Genomic DNA, 19,817 nt, shown 5'->3' with positions numbered 1-19,817 from the left:
AGTAATACTTACCTTTGCATATGTATGTAATATTCTCCCATGACTGATCTATTGTGCATTCTGAAAAATTTCTGTCTCCATTAAAATAATATCCTTCTTTACACTGATAGTACACTCTGCTCCGTAGAGTCGTAGAGTTGTCCCATACCATTTCTGTGTGTGGAATCTCCAAAGGTTTGCCACAGTCTATTTCTGAAACAGAAAAAAACAGGATAACAAAATCTGAAAATGAAAACAGCCAAGGCGTATGAAAGTGTTTAAGGAAGAGAGATAAATTGTCCCAGCAAGTAACACTTGACTTTTTTTCACTTCCTAGTGATTTCTAGAAATCAGGCCAGCCATTTAGAACCCCGAATTTTGTGACCAGAGACTTTCTAGCAGGGCTGGGTATTTATCCTTCAAGATGAACCATAAAATAAACCAGTGTCCTGTTTAGTAATTGAGAACAAGGATCTCCAAGCAAATTTTTACAAGTGGATCTATCTTCCCCCAGTACTCTCTTATCCTCCACATGCTATTTATTCCTTTATTTTACCTATCATCAGAAACAATAGATCTGAAAAAAGACACATGGTCAAAGGAGTGACATGGAAGAACAGCATGAAGAAGGTTATGTTTCTTTGCCAGTGGATTTAATTCCAGCTTTGAAAAAAGGAGAAGCTGCTACAGACAAGCAAAAAGGGCACTTCTAGGGGAAAATCTGATGGATTCTTCAGACAACTTTAGAAATAACTAGAAAGCTGGAGCAATACACTTATAAATTCATTCATATGCTCAGTTGTTTTCAGAGGCTTCATAACAAAATTAGAAAATAAAAAAAAAAAGAGTGAAGATCAAATCAATGGAAGAATATTATTTAGGGCTAAAATTCTCTTTAAAATCCACAATGAACGTTACACTCCAGTAGGGGATTCTGCATGACATAAATAGTAAACAACGTAAGAATTAAAATCTTAGCTTCGCTAAAGCTTATATGCAGAAAACAACTGTTTTTAAAACTGTTTAATAAATAATGTTAAGCGATGCTGAAATTCTACTCAAAAAAAAAGAATAAAAAAGAGGTGAAAACCAAAGTGTATAGAATCATGACCTGTACAACCTTTAAAGGAAAAGTTAAACATATGTATTGCAACGGAGAACACATCCACCATCATGACTACCTCCCTTTTCTTATCCCAATGCATATGAATGTATGTATCTATTATAAAACATCAGAACAAGCTTTAGAATAACTAAATACACATGCAAAGAATATGCTTAACTTACAGAAGGACAGCATGTGATGATATACAACAATTACTGCCGCTTAACTCCAATTATCTGCCCATAGCCATCCTGTAATCAGACTGAAAAGCAGAAATGCAGAAGTACATTTCTCTGTAACATAGTGAACTTTCTTTTCAGATTGGTGACCCAGAATAAGAATACTAAAGAAGATTTTAAAAGCAGAGAGTGGTTGTAACATAAACATGGCACATTCAAAAGCATTACTACATTTTATTGCAAGGACAGAAGACTCAACCGTGCTGGACCAAGCTAAGAAGATAGTATAATACAGTGACTGGAAAAGGGAAGCTGCATCAATGTAAAAACTGACTAAAGACTGTAACTATCCTGAGGTCCTGAGGTTGCTCAGAGCAACAATACACTAGAAATTTTGTTGGGCAAAATACTTTTTTAAAAATGTATCTTTGTGTTTCTTGTTATCAAGGAACTTGCCAGGCTACATTTTTCCAAATCATTGTAACAAAAGGGATTCATGACTCATGTCAAGTAATAATAGCATGCTTGAGCAATCATAGTTTGCAACTAGAAATTGTCCGAATATGGGAATTTTAAGGGTATGCTAACTGCAAGCAGTGGTTCAATTTCTGAGTAGTGGCTTCAACTACAGAGCAGATATTGAGCTAGAAAAACGGCAGCAATTTATGCTAAATTTTCAGCTCATGGAAATCCCAATCCATTGGGATTTTGTCCTTAGAAAGCTAACTTTTAACAATTTATTGCAATTTCATTAGCAACACAGATTAAAAAACCCTGTTTAATATATGGCTTTTGTTTTGGGACTGAACTACCTACGCCAGAAGACTGTGTAAACTTGAATGCCCAAAGACACGTCTAACCAATTAATTCTATTTATTTTGGTGGCTGAATCAGCATCTATGCTAAACAAATCTGATGACAGATTTTATTTACCTTTGCACACCAAATCAGTATTATCCCACTGTCCTTTGGCATTGCAGACTGCAGTCGGATTACCACTTGCAATAAAGTAACCATGAAGACAATTGTAAGTAACTTCACTTCCATATGTGGTCCCACTTACAGATGCTGGATGTGCATTTAAAACAGGAGGTGGAACCCCGCAATCTACACCTTGGGAGACAAAAAAGGAGGAAAATAAACCTGTTAGACAAGCAGCAGAAGTAACGACTACTGAACTCCCATAAGTATTTATTTCATTGTTAGCAAGTAACCCTCTTCTCTTGTAGTAAAACAACGCTCCCTCATGTCCTCTGCAACATCCTCACCAGTACTGTGAGTGCTTGTAGCTACCCCAGAGCAGCTTCCAAATAAAATGACTTCTCTTTGCCTTTCTCTCAGTATGGCATGATAAATCTGTGACTTCTTCCTCAGCCTAGCTGCTAGTATACAGAAAATATCCTGTTTTTTCTTTTCATCTTTAAGATTCTCCAGCTTTTACAGAGGTGGGAAGCTGGTTCTATCCTGTTTGCAGTGACCAACGGTCAGAGGAAGGCAGATGAGCAGAAATTGCCTTTAGGAAGCGAATTTTTTAAAAGTGCACAAGGATCAGAGAAATGCAAAACCATACAAAAGGTTACAACATACAATAGAAAAGCTTGCTATTCAAGCAAGACTCTAGATGGTCTTCAAAATGCATTGCAATATTTGCTCTGTTCACAAACACACAGAGTTGTCATCTACAAATGCATAAAAAAAAGCAGTCAAGTAGCATAAAAAATCTATTTGATATGATGTCCAAGATAAGTTACCATCTAAAAGGCTTTCATGCTACCATGACACAACAATCATAATAAACAGTTTAACTTCACCTCTTCACACACATCACATCTTCCCGTTAAACTATCTGACTTCATCTCAAGTCTTTTCTTAAAATTCAAGGGAAGCTATACTCTTCAAAGATACACTATATCCATATACTGAGATTTCAATTTAAAAAAAAAAAAAAAAAAAAAGATCTGCTCCGTTTAAAGTACCCTGATGTTAGGTCACACATCTTTCAAAGCTTGACCTACCTTCAATAACCAGTTTCATCATGACTATATAAAATATCTCCTAAATTACCACAGGAAGGAAGACAAATGATAAAATTTCTGATTTTCCTGAAAAAGAAGACATTACATCTGGCCAGGAGAAATTCTTAAATTAGGGATAAAGACTTATCAGGAAAACTCTCAAAGTTTAAAGAATTATTTAAAAGTGCCTTTCTAATATTAAAAAAAAAAAAAAAAACAACCAAAACAAACAACAGACTTGCTAGTTTTACAAGAAGAGAAGTCCTAACTGAAATCCAGGAAAAGAACTTGCAATACAATGGGGAAATAAGTTTGTAATTTCAGACTCATGGGCTGTTTCTTGGTTTTTTATGTATTTAATTTCAATTAACCATGAGAGATGTGCTCAGAAACTCCAACCTGACCTACTGTTTGATTGTAGAAATTAAAAAAAATCACACGAATAAACAATCACTGAAAAATATTAATAAAAAGCAAATGTACCAACAACTCAAAAGGACTGCAATCCACAAGCTTTCTCAAGGGACCTCTTGAGACTTTGGGAACTTCCCTTTTGTTACGAAATTCACTGTCCTTTATTGATTTTGAGGGGAAGATGTTATTTCAATTGCTTTATTTTTGATGCAAATTATTTAATATTAAATTGTTTTATCTTTTCTTTCTTACAGACTTTATGGTGATATTTTTCACTTTTCCCAACCACACTGATTTAACATCCTTATTCTAATGTATTCACTTCCCACAGACATATACAGATGTTACATTTCTATCCACTTTCAAAGGGAAAAAAAACCAACCAAACAAACCCAAAACCAGGAAAGAACCAAGAGGGCTTTTGTATTCTCAGAGAAAAAACTTCCTTACTAAGTGGTAATTTTCAAGATTAAAATTCTCCCCTGTAGAATTGCTGTACACAGTGTAGCTTCTGTCAGCTAGCACTTCAAGTGTCATTTAACTAACATACAGACTTTCTAACTACTTACAGGAACACAAAATCCTGCACTTCTAAGCAGTAATATTTCAACAGAATGGGCAATTAGAACACTCAAGCAAGTGGAAGTTTTAAAGATACTAAGGAAACTTTACACTTCAGAGATGTGAAAGCGTTTGCTCATGCACAAATGCTCTTAAAATGATGAAGGCTAACCAGAGATGAGGGGTCATATGATGCCTCTCTTTGGCATCTACAGTTAACTTTAGGAAGAAACTTCAAGAGCTGCCAGAAAAAAACAGGTTTTTTTTCATGAGAGGTCAATGATACCTTCCAACTCCCCACAAAATGCTACAGAAATCTAGTTTTCTAGGCCGGGGTTCACAGGCACAAGGACACATGGTAGTGCCTGTAAAAACGCAAGGACAAGTATGGAAAATGTCGTAACACTAAGAAGAGGTGGAAATCTTATAACTTGTCCTTTTTTTTTTTTTTTTTTTTTTTTGCAAATAGCCAGATCTTGAAAAATTATTCTTCAGATCAAGGAAACAGTCTACTGTCTTTCACAAACACACTTCCTCATGCATAAACCCTCTTAATGAAGAATTTAAAAAAGATGTAAGACTCTTCACCTTTGCAGCTTAAAGCGGCAGGTTCCCAAGTTTCATTTGCAGTGCAATACGAGAACTTTCCCTCATTGCTGTAAAACCCTTCTTCACATTCATAATGAACCGCACTTCCTGGTGTCGAGCTGTAGTTCCCCACAATGTAGCCATGCTTCATTTCAGGAGGGGAACCACATCCAATTTCTGCAAAAAGATTGGGTTAAAAGATCTCACAGCACAAAAATCACAATACACGACCACTTTAAAACAAGCTGAACTGGGTGGTCATATCACAAAATACACCCAATCTGATGAATCCAAGGGGTCGCCAAGGGTGTAGAAGATTAGAGTTGAAGAGTTGTACTGGTCACGGTTGGAGTAACACAGTAATCCAAGTATTGAGCTACATCTTTACTAACTTAGACCTGGAGCTGTTCAAAACACCAAAGAGAAGATATTGCAATGTGATGGTGCTTCGCACATGCCAGTCTCCTCTGTCCAACTCCACAAGCGACATGGTCAGTACAGATACATTACTTTACCACACTATGTGGAAGGGGAAGTTGGTGAGACGAGCAATTCTAACAACATTAAGTGGGGCACACCAGTTGGAAAAACTGCATGAACTACAGGAAGAGAGCTTTACTGATGGTTCTTGCAATAATTCAGAAATGAGAGCTGGATATAATCAAGGCAGTTCCTTCCACTTGGGATACCTGGGTTCATTACATACTGTGACAGCTACAGCTTACACTGCTAGCGCTTTGCGTCTGTGAAAACTTGCACTAGACAGGAAATGAGGAACGGTGGCAAACCGAATTATTTTTTTCAATGGCAAGATAAACAGTTTATTTACGCAGATGGCATGGTATGTAATAAATAGCTAAACTATTATTTTATTCTTAGGCTTGTTTCATTCACCCCTAGGCTTGTTTCATTCACCTGACCTCCCTTACCAGTTATTCATCCTTTCCTCCCTTTCGCTTCATGTAGTGCAATTACATAAGCAACTGAATTACATATATGTTTTTTTTTTTCCCCCTCCTATTCAGAAAGAAACTACATCACCTTCATGGCATTACTAAGCTTCTCTGACCCTGCACACTTGAACTACTGCTGAAAGCCCGTAGAAATCATATCCAGTGTCAACTCTGCCATCAAAACATCACTGGAAGCAGCTGAATCCAAGAAGAAAAAAATCATACAGCAGGTAAAGTCCACAGAGAGGGCTTCTGCCCTGCAGACTTAAAAGCACAGGTCAGAGCAGGTACTACTATATCATGTAAGATCTGATTTTACCTGCTAGCAAAAACAGTATCCAAAGACTCTCACCTTTGCATGAAACCATGTTCTCATCCAGATGGAAAGAACGCTCTCCATTTTCTAATTTATAACCATCATTGCAGTAACACTTGTAGCTTCCTTCAGTATTCACGCATCTTGCATTGTGACCACACAGCCCAGACTCCTCACATTCATCTATATCTAAAAATTCAGAGAAAAAACACATTAATTTTGTAGTAGGTTTTAAAAATTAATTAATGTAGGACCCAAGCTTAAAACAAATACAGCATTCCACGAAGGGTTGTACATAGCTTCTTATGGCTCTTCTGGGAAACAAAGGGGCTTATCATTGCTTGGTGTTCGAGGATCTGGAAGAAGACTCCTCTCAATTTTGTAGTTACTTATCTTTTAAACTGTTTCTATTTTATCTAACAAATAGTATCTGCAAATATCTTAACCAATTACAACATTACAATTCATTACTGTAAAAAGGAACTGGCACTACACTAAACAGTGTAGAATACACTAAATATGTAGAATACACTACGACATTCTGGGAGAAAGATAAATATCACCTTATTTTCTTTAATCTAGCTGCTTCTTCTGGAAAGATTGAATGTGACTGCGAAACAATGATTTGTAACACAGCAAAGAATGCAAAATGGAACGAACTCATAGCTGTTAGAACCTAAATGTCAAATAAGTGTTTGCATCCACAGCAGAATGTGCTCTGATGTAGTTTTAGAAAGCAAGTTCTAAAATGACCAGAAAAAAAGATTTGTGCGTTAGAAAATTAAGTTCTGGATTCCTGGTACTCAAGATCCTTTGTGACATCTACCTGTACAGTTTGTGCCATCATTGGGAATAAACGTCTTGTTGTTGTTGGAGGCTCGGTATCCATCAAGGCAAACACAGTAAAAACTTCCATGTGTATTATGACACAGCGTATGATTTCCACAGATCTTGCTGGCTCCAATCTGGCATTCATCTTTATCTGTCAGCACATTTAAAATACATCAGAGAGAAATTAAGAAAAGTACGATATCCTTCCTACCTCAGTCGTTCTTACCAGATTTTCCCTTACTGTTTTTCTTTCTAAGTTATTTGGGATGTAAACACTGCTAGTAACCAGTAGTATTTAGATCAACAGAGGTTGCTGTCCCTAGACGAAACTGTAAAAGTTTCATGACACAGCTTGAGATGATCTAAGAACTGTTGAAATCAGAGGGCCCTGCTCTCTGCTTCTGCTCTCCCCTATGGCACGCACTGGCCACAGCACTTGATGAAGCTTGAGCTGATCCTACTCAACTCAGTCAACTGGCAGAGACTTAACATGGCAAAATACGCTGCTCTTCTTCTCCCACAATAATGAGATATCTGAACTCTGCACAGGCCCAGCAGGTGCCGGTGCTTATGAAGCAAGGGGAAGAGATGGAGGTGGAGGGTCTTCCCCTTTAAGCAGTGGTGAGCTGTGACATACACTCAGACACAGCATTTGACATCACCCTTTGATTGACATACTGATTTGTCATGTATGAGACCCTATGAAAAGGACACTATCAACTACAGTAATAAAACAATGCCGAACAACACTTTTCATGTAACAGACATCTGCACTTAAGGAATCCGTGTATATATGCCCAATATTATTACGAACAGACCTTCAACTTAAGAAATTTTTAGTTACTCAGTAATCTCAGATAACTAGAAAAATCAGAAAAAAAGGACTAATTTTAACTGTCGGTTTTACTGTCTAATTTTCAGTTCAATTGCACATAGGTTGAAAAGAATAACAAAGAGACGCCCACCATATTTAATTTCTTTTTCCTGAAGCTAGGATAAAAAATATTAAAGAAACCATTCCAATACATTATATTTTAAGAGGAAATGTTTGATAAAACTCTAAATTTTTAAAGACAAAATTAATTTAAATTCTTCGTTATATAGCAGAAACTGAATAAAACAGTTAAGCAACTAAGTACAAAACAACACTGACATCAAGTGCAAGTAAAGTATAGCTCATGCCTAGCCATTAAAAAAAAAAAAAAAAGAAAACCAGTCCCTATATATTCTAGGTTTTGGAAATTCTGCCATGAAATGACAAAGCTTTTGCCGTGTTTTGAAGAATTTATTAATATTACTTGAGAAAGAACATTTTAGGAATGTTCTCGCCATTTTACAAACAGGCAGCCTACCTTGACAGTGGGTTCTTCCATTGCCTACAAATCCATAGTTACAGATGCAGACACTTTTTCCTTCACTTTGATGACATGTAGCATGAATGTGGCAAGTTGCACAGACATCTGAAACTGATCTGTTCACAATCGCTTTAAAAATAAAAAGACACAATGACTTTTTTTTTTCCTAAAAAGGACCATAGAGGTGATCTGATATGGGTAACTGGCACAGAATTTGAAGTGGAGATAAAATCCAGATTAAAACAAACAGAATAAAATCCTATGTCCTCCCATCTCATTTTCAGACTTGCAGGAAAACTACAGCCATAGTATTCAGAGACCAAAGATCAAAAAAAAAACCAGAAAGTATTAAAAAAAATAACTACTCTGAACAGTTTTCTCCGTCCATCTATTCTTTGACAACAAACAAAATAGCGTTTCAGCAGTTAGCAAGGCTTATGAGACATATAAGTAGCTCTATCCAATATTATTAATCTTTTCTCTATATTCCTTTTCTTTCCCTTTTGTCTTGATTTCTGTTTCCTCATTTATTTTATTAACTTTTATTATATTATTTATGCATAGACATTTGGGCTATTTGTATCTCCTACCATCAACACTCAGACAACATAAGTGTTCTTCATAAAAACAATGTTGAGAATGCTGCCAGCCAGAAAATGAATGACAGTAAAGTCGATTTAGAAATGAATTTATATTAGTAGTTTAGCAGCATATGACACACAACCTAATTTACTGTAATTTGACAGGGCTATAAATATACACGAAATTGGAATAAAATACAAACTTATTCCTTTATTTGTATTCATAATTTCAGTGCATTATGTGCCTTTCTCTGGTTTTTGTAAGCTCTTTTTGTTATCTTCACACAGGCACTGGCTTTCCAAATGATAAACCTCAGAATGGACCGCTCGAATGTAGACAAAGCATGTGTACGTTTACACTCTTTTCATATTTTTAAAGAAGTAACTAATACTGCACAAGGTGATGTTGTCTCACGATGCAGGACGCAGCAGTATGGAATTTTTTACTCTTCTAAGACAGCTAAGATTGATAAGGATGGCATGGTTCTTACAGAATACAAATTCTCACCGCATACATAGCAGCCTTGACAAAATACTGCCTGCCTTTACATGGTGTCTAAATGCATAACCGTAACTGGAAGGAGAAGGCCGCTGAATGTTCCAGCCAGCTTTCTCCAAGCACCAGATGTATCGGTGTGATAAAGCTGCCCTTCCAGACGCACCGTGGCTCAGTTCTACTCACAGTGCGTTTCCGTGTGCTTTACGACTGGTGGGATAGATTCCTAAACTCCTAATTCTCAATGCTTTTAAACGCTTTTGCGTGCGTGTTCCTAACAAGAACAGAAAACAAAACCTGTCAGCATGCAACGGTAGCCAATGCAGAGCTGAAAAAAATAAACTCAAAAGCAGCCACGGTAAGAGCTTTCTCGTGATACCTCTATCTTCTGACAAGACATGGCAGTGTCCTCCTCAGATTGCTTCTCCGGGAGATAACAAACGGTTTTCTTCCCCTCCCTTACTACTACGGATGAAACCTTACCACTCATTTCTCCTCAGTGACGGGCGGTTTTTCGCCCCCGCATCCCAGCCCCCGCACGCTTTCCGTCCCGCCCAGGCCAGGCCCTCTCGCCCGGCAGGCGCACGAGGCCGCCGCCGCCACAGCCCTCGCCGCCCCGCGCCCACCGCCGCCCGCCTCCGCCACCCCGCCGCCGGGCCGCAATCCTCCCGCCGCCGCTCCCCTCGTCCCGCGGCCTCCGTCCCCTTCCCGCCTTCCCCGCCTCGACCGGAGGGCGCCGCCCTCACGGCCCCGCCGCGGCCCAGAGCCACCGGAGCAGCGCCGGGCCGGGGGTCCCGGGGAAGGGCCGCACTCACCCCGCCGCCGCCCCGCGCACTGCAGCAGCGCCAGCACCAGCAGGAGCGGCCCCAGGGCCCGGCCGCCCCTCGGGCTCATGTTCCCGCCGCCGCCTCCGCGCCCCTGGGTGCTGCGCGGCCCGGGTACCTCCGCATCCTCCCCGCGGAGTGGAGGGTGGGTGGGAGGGGAGCCCGAGGGGAGGGCGAAAGGCCGCGGCCCCCGGGACGAGGGCGTCGCGCTGCCCCCAGCGCCTGCCCTCCTGGCGGGGCGGGGGCCCCTTATCGCCGCCGCGCCCTCGGCCCCCCGCCCCCCCGCGGCCTTCCCCTCCGCGAGGCCCCTTTCCTCCCTCGGCCGAAGAGCCCTTGCCCGCAAAACCCTCTCTTGTCTTCCTCTTATTTTTTTCTCTCTTCCCTGGCACAACCCCTTTCCTTCCCCAGGACGCCGCCTCTGCCCCGGCCGGGCGAGTGGCACGGCTGATAAGCGCTGTTGCAGTCCGTAGCGGCTGGCCCTCCCTGATGCCTGGGAAGGGGGGAAAGGCGACTGGAAAGTTACACCTCTTTGTACATGGCAGCTGTTGGCCCTGAGCAGCACCGCCTGGCTGATGCAGGCAGCCGAGGCCCGCTTGAACAGGGCTCTGAGCAACCTGACCTAGCTGAAGACGTCCCTGCTCCTTGCAGGGGCGTTGGAGTAGATCACCTGTAAAGGTCCCTTCCATCCCAAACCATTCTATGATTCTATGGTTGATAGTGTTGAGAAAAGGTGGTCACTGAAGGGTCCTTGGGCCTACTGGGGCGATGCCGCAGCCCCACGACTGGAAGGGGCCCGTATTTTGCTACATGTAAGAGAGCTGTGCAGCAGCTTCACTGGATCCGTCTGCAAGCTGGGCTGAGGTGGCAACTCCGTTCTACACATGCATGAAAACTTTTTTAACTGCACCAGCCCTCAGCACTTGAAATGAAGTACTGCTTTCTTGTTGTAGGCCATCATCGCAGTACAGGGGAATCCCAAGAATTTGTTTTTACTCCATACCAGCAGCACTGCCTGAAGAGTTTTCTCTCGTAGAAGGATGGTAATCCTCTTAAAGCTCACGGTCCTCATTCAGGTCTGCGAGCTTGAGTTTTCAAAAGCGGCATAAACTTGTATTTATCTACAAATGCAGTTGCTTAGTTATCACAACTACAATAGAGGAGTCCCAAGAAGATGAACGGGGTAAGCCTAACACAAAGGTAGATTTAGGGATCTTTGATGTGCTCCAATGAGCTTCCTGAAGAAGTTTTGCTCATGTGTGATGTTCACTTTACATTGATGCCCTTTAATGCTAATACAGTCAAGTCATGCATTTAAGTGACATAACCTGATATTTTACTGCTGTGTCTGCTGTGTTGTAACAACAAAAACCAAACATTCTATGTCTGATTGCAATGGAAACAAAACCCAGTCTCTTGAAACTATTAATCAGCTTTATTGATTTATTTATGTAAGTTGGTTTGTTCCGGTGTTTTTTTAATTACTGTTCTGCTTACTTAAGCGCGTACACATTATTAGTCAGCTTCTGCTACCCTTGTTTATCTTGACTGGGACATGAAGTCACCTCTTTCTCCAGTGGTCAGTTACATCACAAGTGATTCTGCTTTTCAAATAACACACTATACATGTCAGTACTGCATATTTCTATCTTAAATGACCAAAATTGGAGACATGCATTCTCAGTGGTGGTAAGTAGTTTACCACTATAAAAAAATTATTCAGAGAGGAATTGTCCTGCACAACATTATTAAAAATTATTTGAAAATTACATTTTTTTCTCTCCCTTAGCAGTCCACCACTACATGCAAACCCACTAATCACTCCAATTTCTATTGTTCCTTTCATAAAAAGTAGTGGGAGCAACTGCTAATAAAAACCTCACACAGCAAATAGGAAAATATTTTTTTTTCAGCAAGCCTGAAGAAATATGACTATATCATTATATTTATAAAGAGAATATAAAAAATATAATATAAACATTCTTTAAAGAAAGTAAGAAGGAAGTGTATCAATCAGTTGAAGAAACCTAAGGTCCTAGACTGGAAGAAACCTCCTTGTTTTGTTCCAGTCTAGGATGTCTTAAGCAGCTAATTCATTGCTGTTTAAGACAGACTTCAGTACTGACTAACTGAACTACACAGAAAAGCTACCTTAAATTGCATATATATTGTTTGCATATCTAAACTGAAAGCATAGTCATAGGAAATAAGTGTCAAAAAGACGTTGAGAGATCATATATTCCGTTGTTCTCCTCTACAAGATCGACTCTCCATAAATTATTCCTGAAATACTTGTCTGACCTGCTCTGTATAGTGACAGTGATGTAGAATTCACAGCACTATGAAGTGATCTCTTCCAGTACTTCGCTCTCTTTGTAATCTGAAAATGGTAATCTAAGGTTCAAACTTTTAGTTAAATTGTTAAGTCTTTGTTCAGTTCACAAGAGACTCCCCATAGCCTTCATGATATTGACCCAGGTTTGAATCAGCCACGAAAATGAGTCACAGCTCACTTCTGCTCTGATGTCACCTGCCTAAGTCTTGAACTAATTTATTTAGAGAGTTAATTAAAGATTCAGAAAGGTAAGACTGATCAGTGTCCCAACCTGCTGAGGCATTTCTGTCTGTATTCTCAAGTGCCCTGATGCCACTGTCTCAACTCCTGACAAAGTCAAGATGACAAAAAGAAACAGGATTTCTGCAGAAGAATTAGAGTGGGAGATACCTGAATTTGAACCTTAAATATTGAATGCTTCTACAGCTTAGGCAAATTTACCTTATTTCATACAAAAATCTGTCTAATGAAAATACAGGATAATATCCACGTAGATTTTATGTTCTGGATAGGATAAGGTTTTTAATCTTTTCACTGTCAAACTTAAAGGACCTAGTTTGTAATTACAATGTTACCTTTGTCCCTAATAGCATTAAATATCACTACCCAGAAGGCATCTGTACCAGTATTTGCTTCCATTTCTCCTCTTTGTGATAAGAAAACAGTGTGATAGTCAAAGCAATTTAATTTCTCCAAAGACACTGGAAGTTTCCTGTGCAGTCTTCCCTTGCAGCTGTCTAAATGGAGATAATTGAAAATCAGAAAGGCAAGCAGGATTAAACATCTCCTCAGACATCTGTATTTGTTCTCTCTCCTTTGCAGACAATGAATGTCACTATGTCATCTAAATCACATTCTTTTTGTAAGGATGTTTGGCATAGATTACACTACTTCTTCGGACACATAAAGACAAAATATTTGATACTAATGGCTCTTTCAACAAACAGATTTTTAAAAACACAGCAAACATCTTCAGCCAGACTGAATAAATGTAATTCATCCTTGTGAACAGATTACTTGGCTACTCATAATGCAGTTGCATTCTCAGGAGCTTGCTATCAGGCACTTCTTCCCAGCTGGCAATGAAAAGAATAACTATAACTTGATGGAAGGTTCCATCCATCTGAATTCTGCCTCTCTTGCCTATTTAAAATGAATCAGATTAATAACTGGTTTCTGCTTATCCACTTAATTTCCAGAATAAGCAACAATTGTTGAAGCAGAAATAACTGAAAAATTGTCTGACCCTCTTCAGCTTCTAATGAAAATACTTCAGTAAATAATGCACAGAAGAAAAGCACTCTCTTGTAATGAATTTTGCTACAAAGGAAATATTAGCACTCAAGTTGTTTGCAGCATTTCTGTCTGTATTCTCAAGTGCCCTTATGCCACTGTCTCAACTCCTGACAAAGTCAAGATGACAAAAAGAAACAGGATTTCTGCAGAAGAATTAAAGTAGGAGATACCTGAATTTGAACCTTAAATATTGAATGCTTCTATACAATTTCCCTGGAGGACAGGCCTTGGATGAAACAATCGTGAGAGCATGCCATATACATCCCATAGTAAGAGCATGGTAGGTGATAAGGCCTGCTGACAGTTGCTGCTAATCAGAAAAGCAGCTCTACAGAGCAAAAGGGCTGCTATCTGTGGGTTTTAAAGTAGGAGTAGGAGCCCAAACTGAGCTTTGCCACAAACTCACTGTGACCTCTGATAAGATAACCCCTTTTTGCCCCTCCTGGCTTCCCCCTCCCACTTAGTTGTGAAACTCGGACAATGTTCCTATATAGGCATGTTGAGGCTTAATACCATAAAAGCAGGTCTGAGATGATGCAATGTAAACTTCTCTGATAGAAGCTTTGATGTCACTACAACCTGCCCTGTTTTTTTTTAAACAAGAAGTACTTAGCAACAATCAGTTTATGGGGCAGTGTCCTAATGTTGCTGGATCTTGGAATATCATGTGAGAAGGCTGCTGACTAGTCATTGCTTCTGATTCTTCTCTTCGATACAAGCTGTGTCATTATTTTGAGTGCTACACTGACTGAAGGCAATACTTGAGAGGGGCAGAGAGTCACAAAGAAAAGGTACAGAAAAAAAAAAAGAGTAACAGCATCCCCTTCATACATTATTAAAAAAAAAAAACCCAGTGTTGTGATTTTCTTAACTCCAGATAGAAGAACAGATCTATTTTCCTTCCTGATCCTCCAATACCTGCTAAAATCAGAAAAGAAAGAATTAGGCAACAAGCTTAATGCTTCCTTCTCTGCCAGGCACCCCTAGCTCATCCACAGGGGTGCTGGCCTTACCATGGCAGCTGCATAAAATTTAGTAATAACTTATAGCTAAGGCAACAATTAATGATAATTTATTTGATAGGTAGAGGAAGAAAACTAAATCCCACTAATTGTACTATCCTCCTCTAACCATTAGCTCTGCTATATTTTAAGGCAAGATCAGCCTAGAAGTGCTATAATCATTAGAGGGGAAATATGGCAACTTGACAAACCATATGATCTATGAAAATAAGGAATTCCATACACGTCTTATAAGAAGAGAAAACCAAATATTGACTAGAGACTAAAAACCAAACAGTCCTCCTCAAGCTGTTCAGGCAGCTGGAATTCTTTTCCTATGGCTTCTTTCCCTACAGACCAACTGTATTCTGTCACCTGGCAATTTCATATTTGCATCAACACTTTGTAACGAGAAAGAATACAATAACCAGATCTTTCATAGTAAATACCTTGACATTCACTCTTCAAGTTGTTTTGTAAGCAATTCAGTGTTCACACGCTTTTTATCCAGTTTAAAGAAACTGTTATCTCAATAAGAAAGCACCTCAAATTACTGTATTTTTAGATTCTGGGAACACAAAGCCAGCAGGATGAGTTAGATTTCAGATTCATAACATTATGCATTCATATTTAGTGGACAAAGAGGGAGTAGTTTGGTTACAAAAACAGCACAAGCTCTGCTCTTTGGTCTTTCAAAATTCAATTAGGTATAACTCTATTATTTCTACATTTACTGCCAATCAGAAGAGAAAGAGACTCTGGGTGATGACATTCGTATGTTGTCGTAAATCATAGTAAAAACATAAGATTGACATTTCTAGGGAAATAAAAGGTCACCTTGTCTTTTCTTGATATTAATTGCAAAGCTGACAGCCCTGTTCATCTTCAAATAGCTTACAGTATTCCCACAAAACTCTTCAAGACTATCAGTAATGCCACTATCCAGAAATTGATTGGCAATAAGAGACCATTTGCCTCAGTTGAATTCTGTCTAATGCTGAACATTTGTTATTGTGCCACAAAAATATGGTAGCTAAATAACAAAATCATTGACCTTTACTGGTATTTTATCTACTACTTGCTCTTTCCCACCAGGAACCGAGTATGTGTTAGTCAATAGGACTTAAATAAAAATTAGGGATCAGAGATATGCTTAAAGATAACGTAAATTTCTCTATAAAAGTAAAATAAAGTATTTTGAGGATAGGTCTTCACATTCTGAAGAGTCCTGAAAATTGGGAAGAAAAGACTCACATAACTAACCTAGTCAATTTTTCTATTTTATATAGACCCAAAATTAGGAAGATTACTGTACGTCTCTGATAAAGAGTCTGTGTGTGAAAATGTATTTATTTATTTTTGTATGTACTGGCTTTAGGATGCTTCTTGTCAAACCACAAAACCACAAGTATTTGATACAATATTTGTTGGCTTTTAGAGATAATTTTTTTTAAAGCACTGTCTAGGATTAAAGTATTTCCAAATATTAAAACAGTTCCAAATTGAGATATTTCCAAAATGAAACTGTTCTTTAAATTTAATCAGTCCTTTTTTAATCCGAAAATTTAGGCAGAGAAGTGTCACTGTAGATGGCGCAATAGCTAGGAAGCAGGGAACATGTATCTGAACGTAAGCTATTGATTAATTGGAATCAGTGTATTGTTAAATGTTTGAAAACAAAGCATTGCTGGCAGAAGAACACTTAGAGACATCTGTGTATTAGAAGTGTAGAAACATCTATCGGCATTATTAACTTACCTTCTACCTCAGGAAAAATAGCTACATCTTGGAAATAATGAAATTTAGAAATACCTGCTCTGCCTTTATAGGGTTTTTTTTCCTCTTTGTATAGAAAAAGCACCCCTTAACAACAACCTGAGTGTTTCACTGTCAGCAATAATTAAATTAAAATATAGTGCATACTAACTGTGCTTCTCTAATGGTCTCTGAAATACAGATTAATACAGATTTGTCCAGCACAGCCTTTCTCAAGCAGCAACTTTTTTAGACCTTGAGAATGTAGATTTCTGAGCACATATTTTACTCAAAACAACAACAATTTTTTCTGTTCTTTTTTTTTTTTAACTCAAAATAGTTCAGCTTTCACTTCTACTTAGTGATCCTAATACATTTATGCATAAAGTGAACATGCGGACCTATAGTATTTCAGATCCAGACTCAAAATTTTGGGCATGTTTTAAACTTGTTGTAACTTATCTTCCTGAGGAATGCATGGCCAACTTGCATTCTAGAATATTCCCCCAAAATTAACCTGGACACGGCAGGCAATGAGCATACAATGCACCAGTAACTACTTTTCCTAGACTGCTTTTCTGACCTTGCAACTAAAATAGCCTTCAGAGTTGCAGAAGAGATATTGCAATTGTTTTTGGTCATGTGCAATATTCCTCTAAAAACTTCTGTGCTAGTGTTACAAAGAGGGAAACTGAGACAAATGAAAGTTGTCTAAATCCACCAAATACCCATAAATTAATCTGAGCAAGAGATCCAAGTTTGTCTTACAACACACTGTCAGTTGTAACCTTTAAATCTGTAGGCAAAAACAGTCCATACAAAAATATAATCTTTACCTAGAAAAATATATATAAAACCAACAAACAGACAAAACCCTCCTCTCTCTCTCCCCACAACAAACTTGATGCGGGTAACATAAGGCTACTATGCATCTCTAATGAATAGTTAATCAACTACTCCCACACTTAATCCTCTTTTTGCCTTCTTTGAGAACTTTCTATGCATCAGAAGAACTTGAAATTCAACTAATATAAGTCTGGGAATGAAATGATGACTGCCTATTTAGACCTACACTAGGCTGAGTGCTTTTTTTATTGCTATGTACTATACCAACTCACTGTCTAATTACAATTACATAATTTTTTATTTCATACACATTTAAGTCCAGCTATTTCATTTGTGACATTATGCAGCTACATAAATCAAATATCTTAATACTACAACACCATGCATTAACATAGCATTAAGATCCAGATAAGTGATTTTACACTTCCTTCCACTCTTTAGAAAAACAGGGGGTGTTTTAAAGTTAGGCTGAAGGTACAGACCCATCATTGGGAGAGTAAGTGAGAAGATACATATATTTAATTTTAGCAGTGTAGTTGTTCAGAATGGATCCTAGACTTTGAAAGGGAAAAAAATCAAGATTAGTCAGCAGGATTCCTCAACTTGCATTCAGCATCTTAATCACATTCATTGTTTCTATGCAACTGATCTGCAAAGTTATCAGCAGTTTTCCTGTTAGATTACATGAGACAGTGAGTGACTGAGACATCCCAGGCAAGACAGGATGTTGTCGCTAACATCTTATGGTTGTGTCAGACCCTTCAGAAGTAATTTCTTACTTATCTATTTTCCTGCTGATGAGTGGCAATAATGATTGTGAAAATATTTTTCAGGGGCCTTGATTAAAATCTGATACATCAAAATAAAGACTAAGTGAAAAGTGTAACCTTGCAATAATACAAATCTGGGAGAGTATAAGCCACACAGAATAAGGAGCTTGTATAACAGCTAAAGATAAAAATACACAGTAATTGAATGCCTTCCTCAAAGAAAAAACATTTACACAAGCAGCAGTCACAGCCCTGCACTGTGTGCTGAATAAAGGGCTCCATAAAGAGTTCCAGGAAGTTCTTTGGGAATCTTACAAGCATATATAGCCTGCCCTGGAGGTGAAATTAGCCCAGCCCATCTTGTGACAGGCAGGCTGTAAGCAACAGTGCCAACTCAGAGCAGAAAGAGAGAAAAAGACATTTATGCCATAAGAAGTCTTAGCATCAAGGAGCATAGTGTTGTGTATTAACTTTTATATATGGTTGAATTAACATGAAAAGATCTTATGTTGTCATATGCTTAAATCCAAGAACTCTAATAGCGTAATGCCTTGTTATTTACTGTGAAACAGAGGCACTCAACTATTGGGGTAGGTCTCCTATCAAAATCTTCCACCAGTTCAGTATCTGATTGACAAGTGAAAACTCTGAGAAAGAGGATGAGCTTGTTGAAGCACATACTGGAACAGTGCTTGAACCCTTGAAGCTTTTGGCAAGATACTTAAAGCCTCAGCAAGACAAAATTTGAAGCTATCAAGTCACACTGAGAGTACACAGAGAGGAAAGAGGTATGTAACACAACCAAACTTCAATATGAAGGAAGGTGTGGAAACAACTTTCTCTTAATAGGCATGATAGAGTACTTAGGTAGCAAACCCTTTTCAGAAACTTACTGTGCTCTTAAATAGAAAAACTACTTTCACAGCTTTGTCAAATGAGGAACCTTACTTAAGCAATTCACAAGGTATTTCCAAATCTGTTGAGAAGATGAGTCAAGTTCTGCATATACAGGAATGACATTTTGATGAACGCACTGTATTGCTGCTGTTAAATCTTATACTGCTTTTGGGCAATTTGGACGCGGGAGATAATTGTAAAAAAAAAAAGAGAGAGAAAGGAAGGAAGGAACAGGTTAGAAATGCTAAAAAATCAGCCAGTGACATCGCCATATTCTTTGGTAAGAACTAAACCTGACAATTTCAGGTTTTTGTTCATTATTAACTGAAAGTTTTTCATTAGAAAAGAACCCACAACCATGCCTCCAAGCATCCACCTACATTGCAGCGACTAAAATACTTTATGGAGCTACAGACAATTCTTCCGAGATCATCTACAGAATTCATAGAACTGAACAGAAGAGTCATTCTAATTTCTTTAGCTTTTGAGATAGCCTTAAGTGTCTTTTTTTGTGTGTGTGTGTGTTAAGATAATATTTTTTTTAAAAAGGTTCATTTACATTTTTACAGGCAGCGGTACTTACTCACCCAACACTGTTTGCAAATAGATTCTCTAGGTGTGTGCTAAGTACCACCATAGCAGTTTAGAAACAGAAACCGTATCCAACCACAAAGCTGCAAGCCTGTAACATTATGCAATATCCTTCAGTCAGTACCTTTTAAA

The 19,817-nt window shown here is 38.5% G+C and overlaps 1 protein-coding gene across 3 annotated transcripts in view; it reads right to left on the bottom strand.

Annotated features, from left to right (window-relative positions):
- SUSD1 (sushi domain containing 1) overlaps nt 1-10,461 on the bottom strand; it is a 45,842-nt gene extending 35,381 nt beyond the window's left edge. For 2 of the 3 annotated variants that reach the window (XM_086770893.1, XM_086770895.1), the window contains exons 1-7: nt 10,189-10,461; nt 8,294-8,425; nt 6,937-7,092; nt 6,147-6,299; nt 4,842-5,018; nt 2,197-2,376; nt 13-222 (exon numbers count right to left, since the gene is read on the bottom strand). In XM_086770893.1, coding sequence (XP_086627019.1) covers nt 13-222; nt 2,197-2,376; nt 4,842-5,018; nt 6,147-6,299; nt 6,937-7,092; nt 8,294-8,425; nt 10,189-10,267 — 1,087 coding nt within the window. In that variant the 5' untranslated portion in view covers nt 10,268-10,461. The remainder of the gene's footprint in view (nt 1-12; nt 223-2,196; nt 2,377-4,841; nt 5,019-6,146; nt 6,300-6,936; nt 7,093-8,293; nt 8,426-10,188) is intronic. The other variant, XM_086770894.1, reaches the window with a different exon arrangement.
- Nucleotides 10,462-19,817: the final 9,356 nt, after the last annotated feature.

Source organism: Chlamydotis macqueenii, chromosome Z (genome assembly GCF_036417535.1).
Source record: "Chlamydotis macqueenii isolate bChlMac1 chromosome Z, bChlMac1.mat, whole genome shotgun sequence".
NCBI lineage: Eukaryota > Metazoa > Chordata > Aves > Otidiformes > Otididae > Chlamydotis > Chlamydotis macqueenii.
The sequence above is the reverse complement of the archived record's forward strand: the minus strand, read 5'-3'. Positions and strand labels throughout refer to the sequence as shown.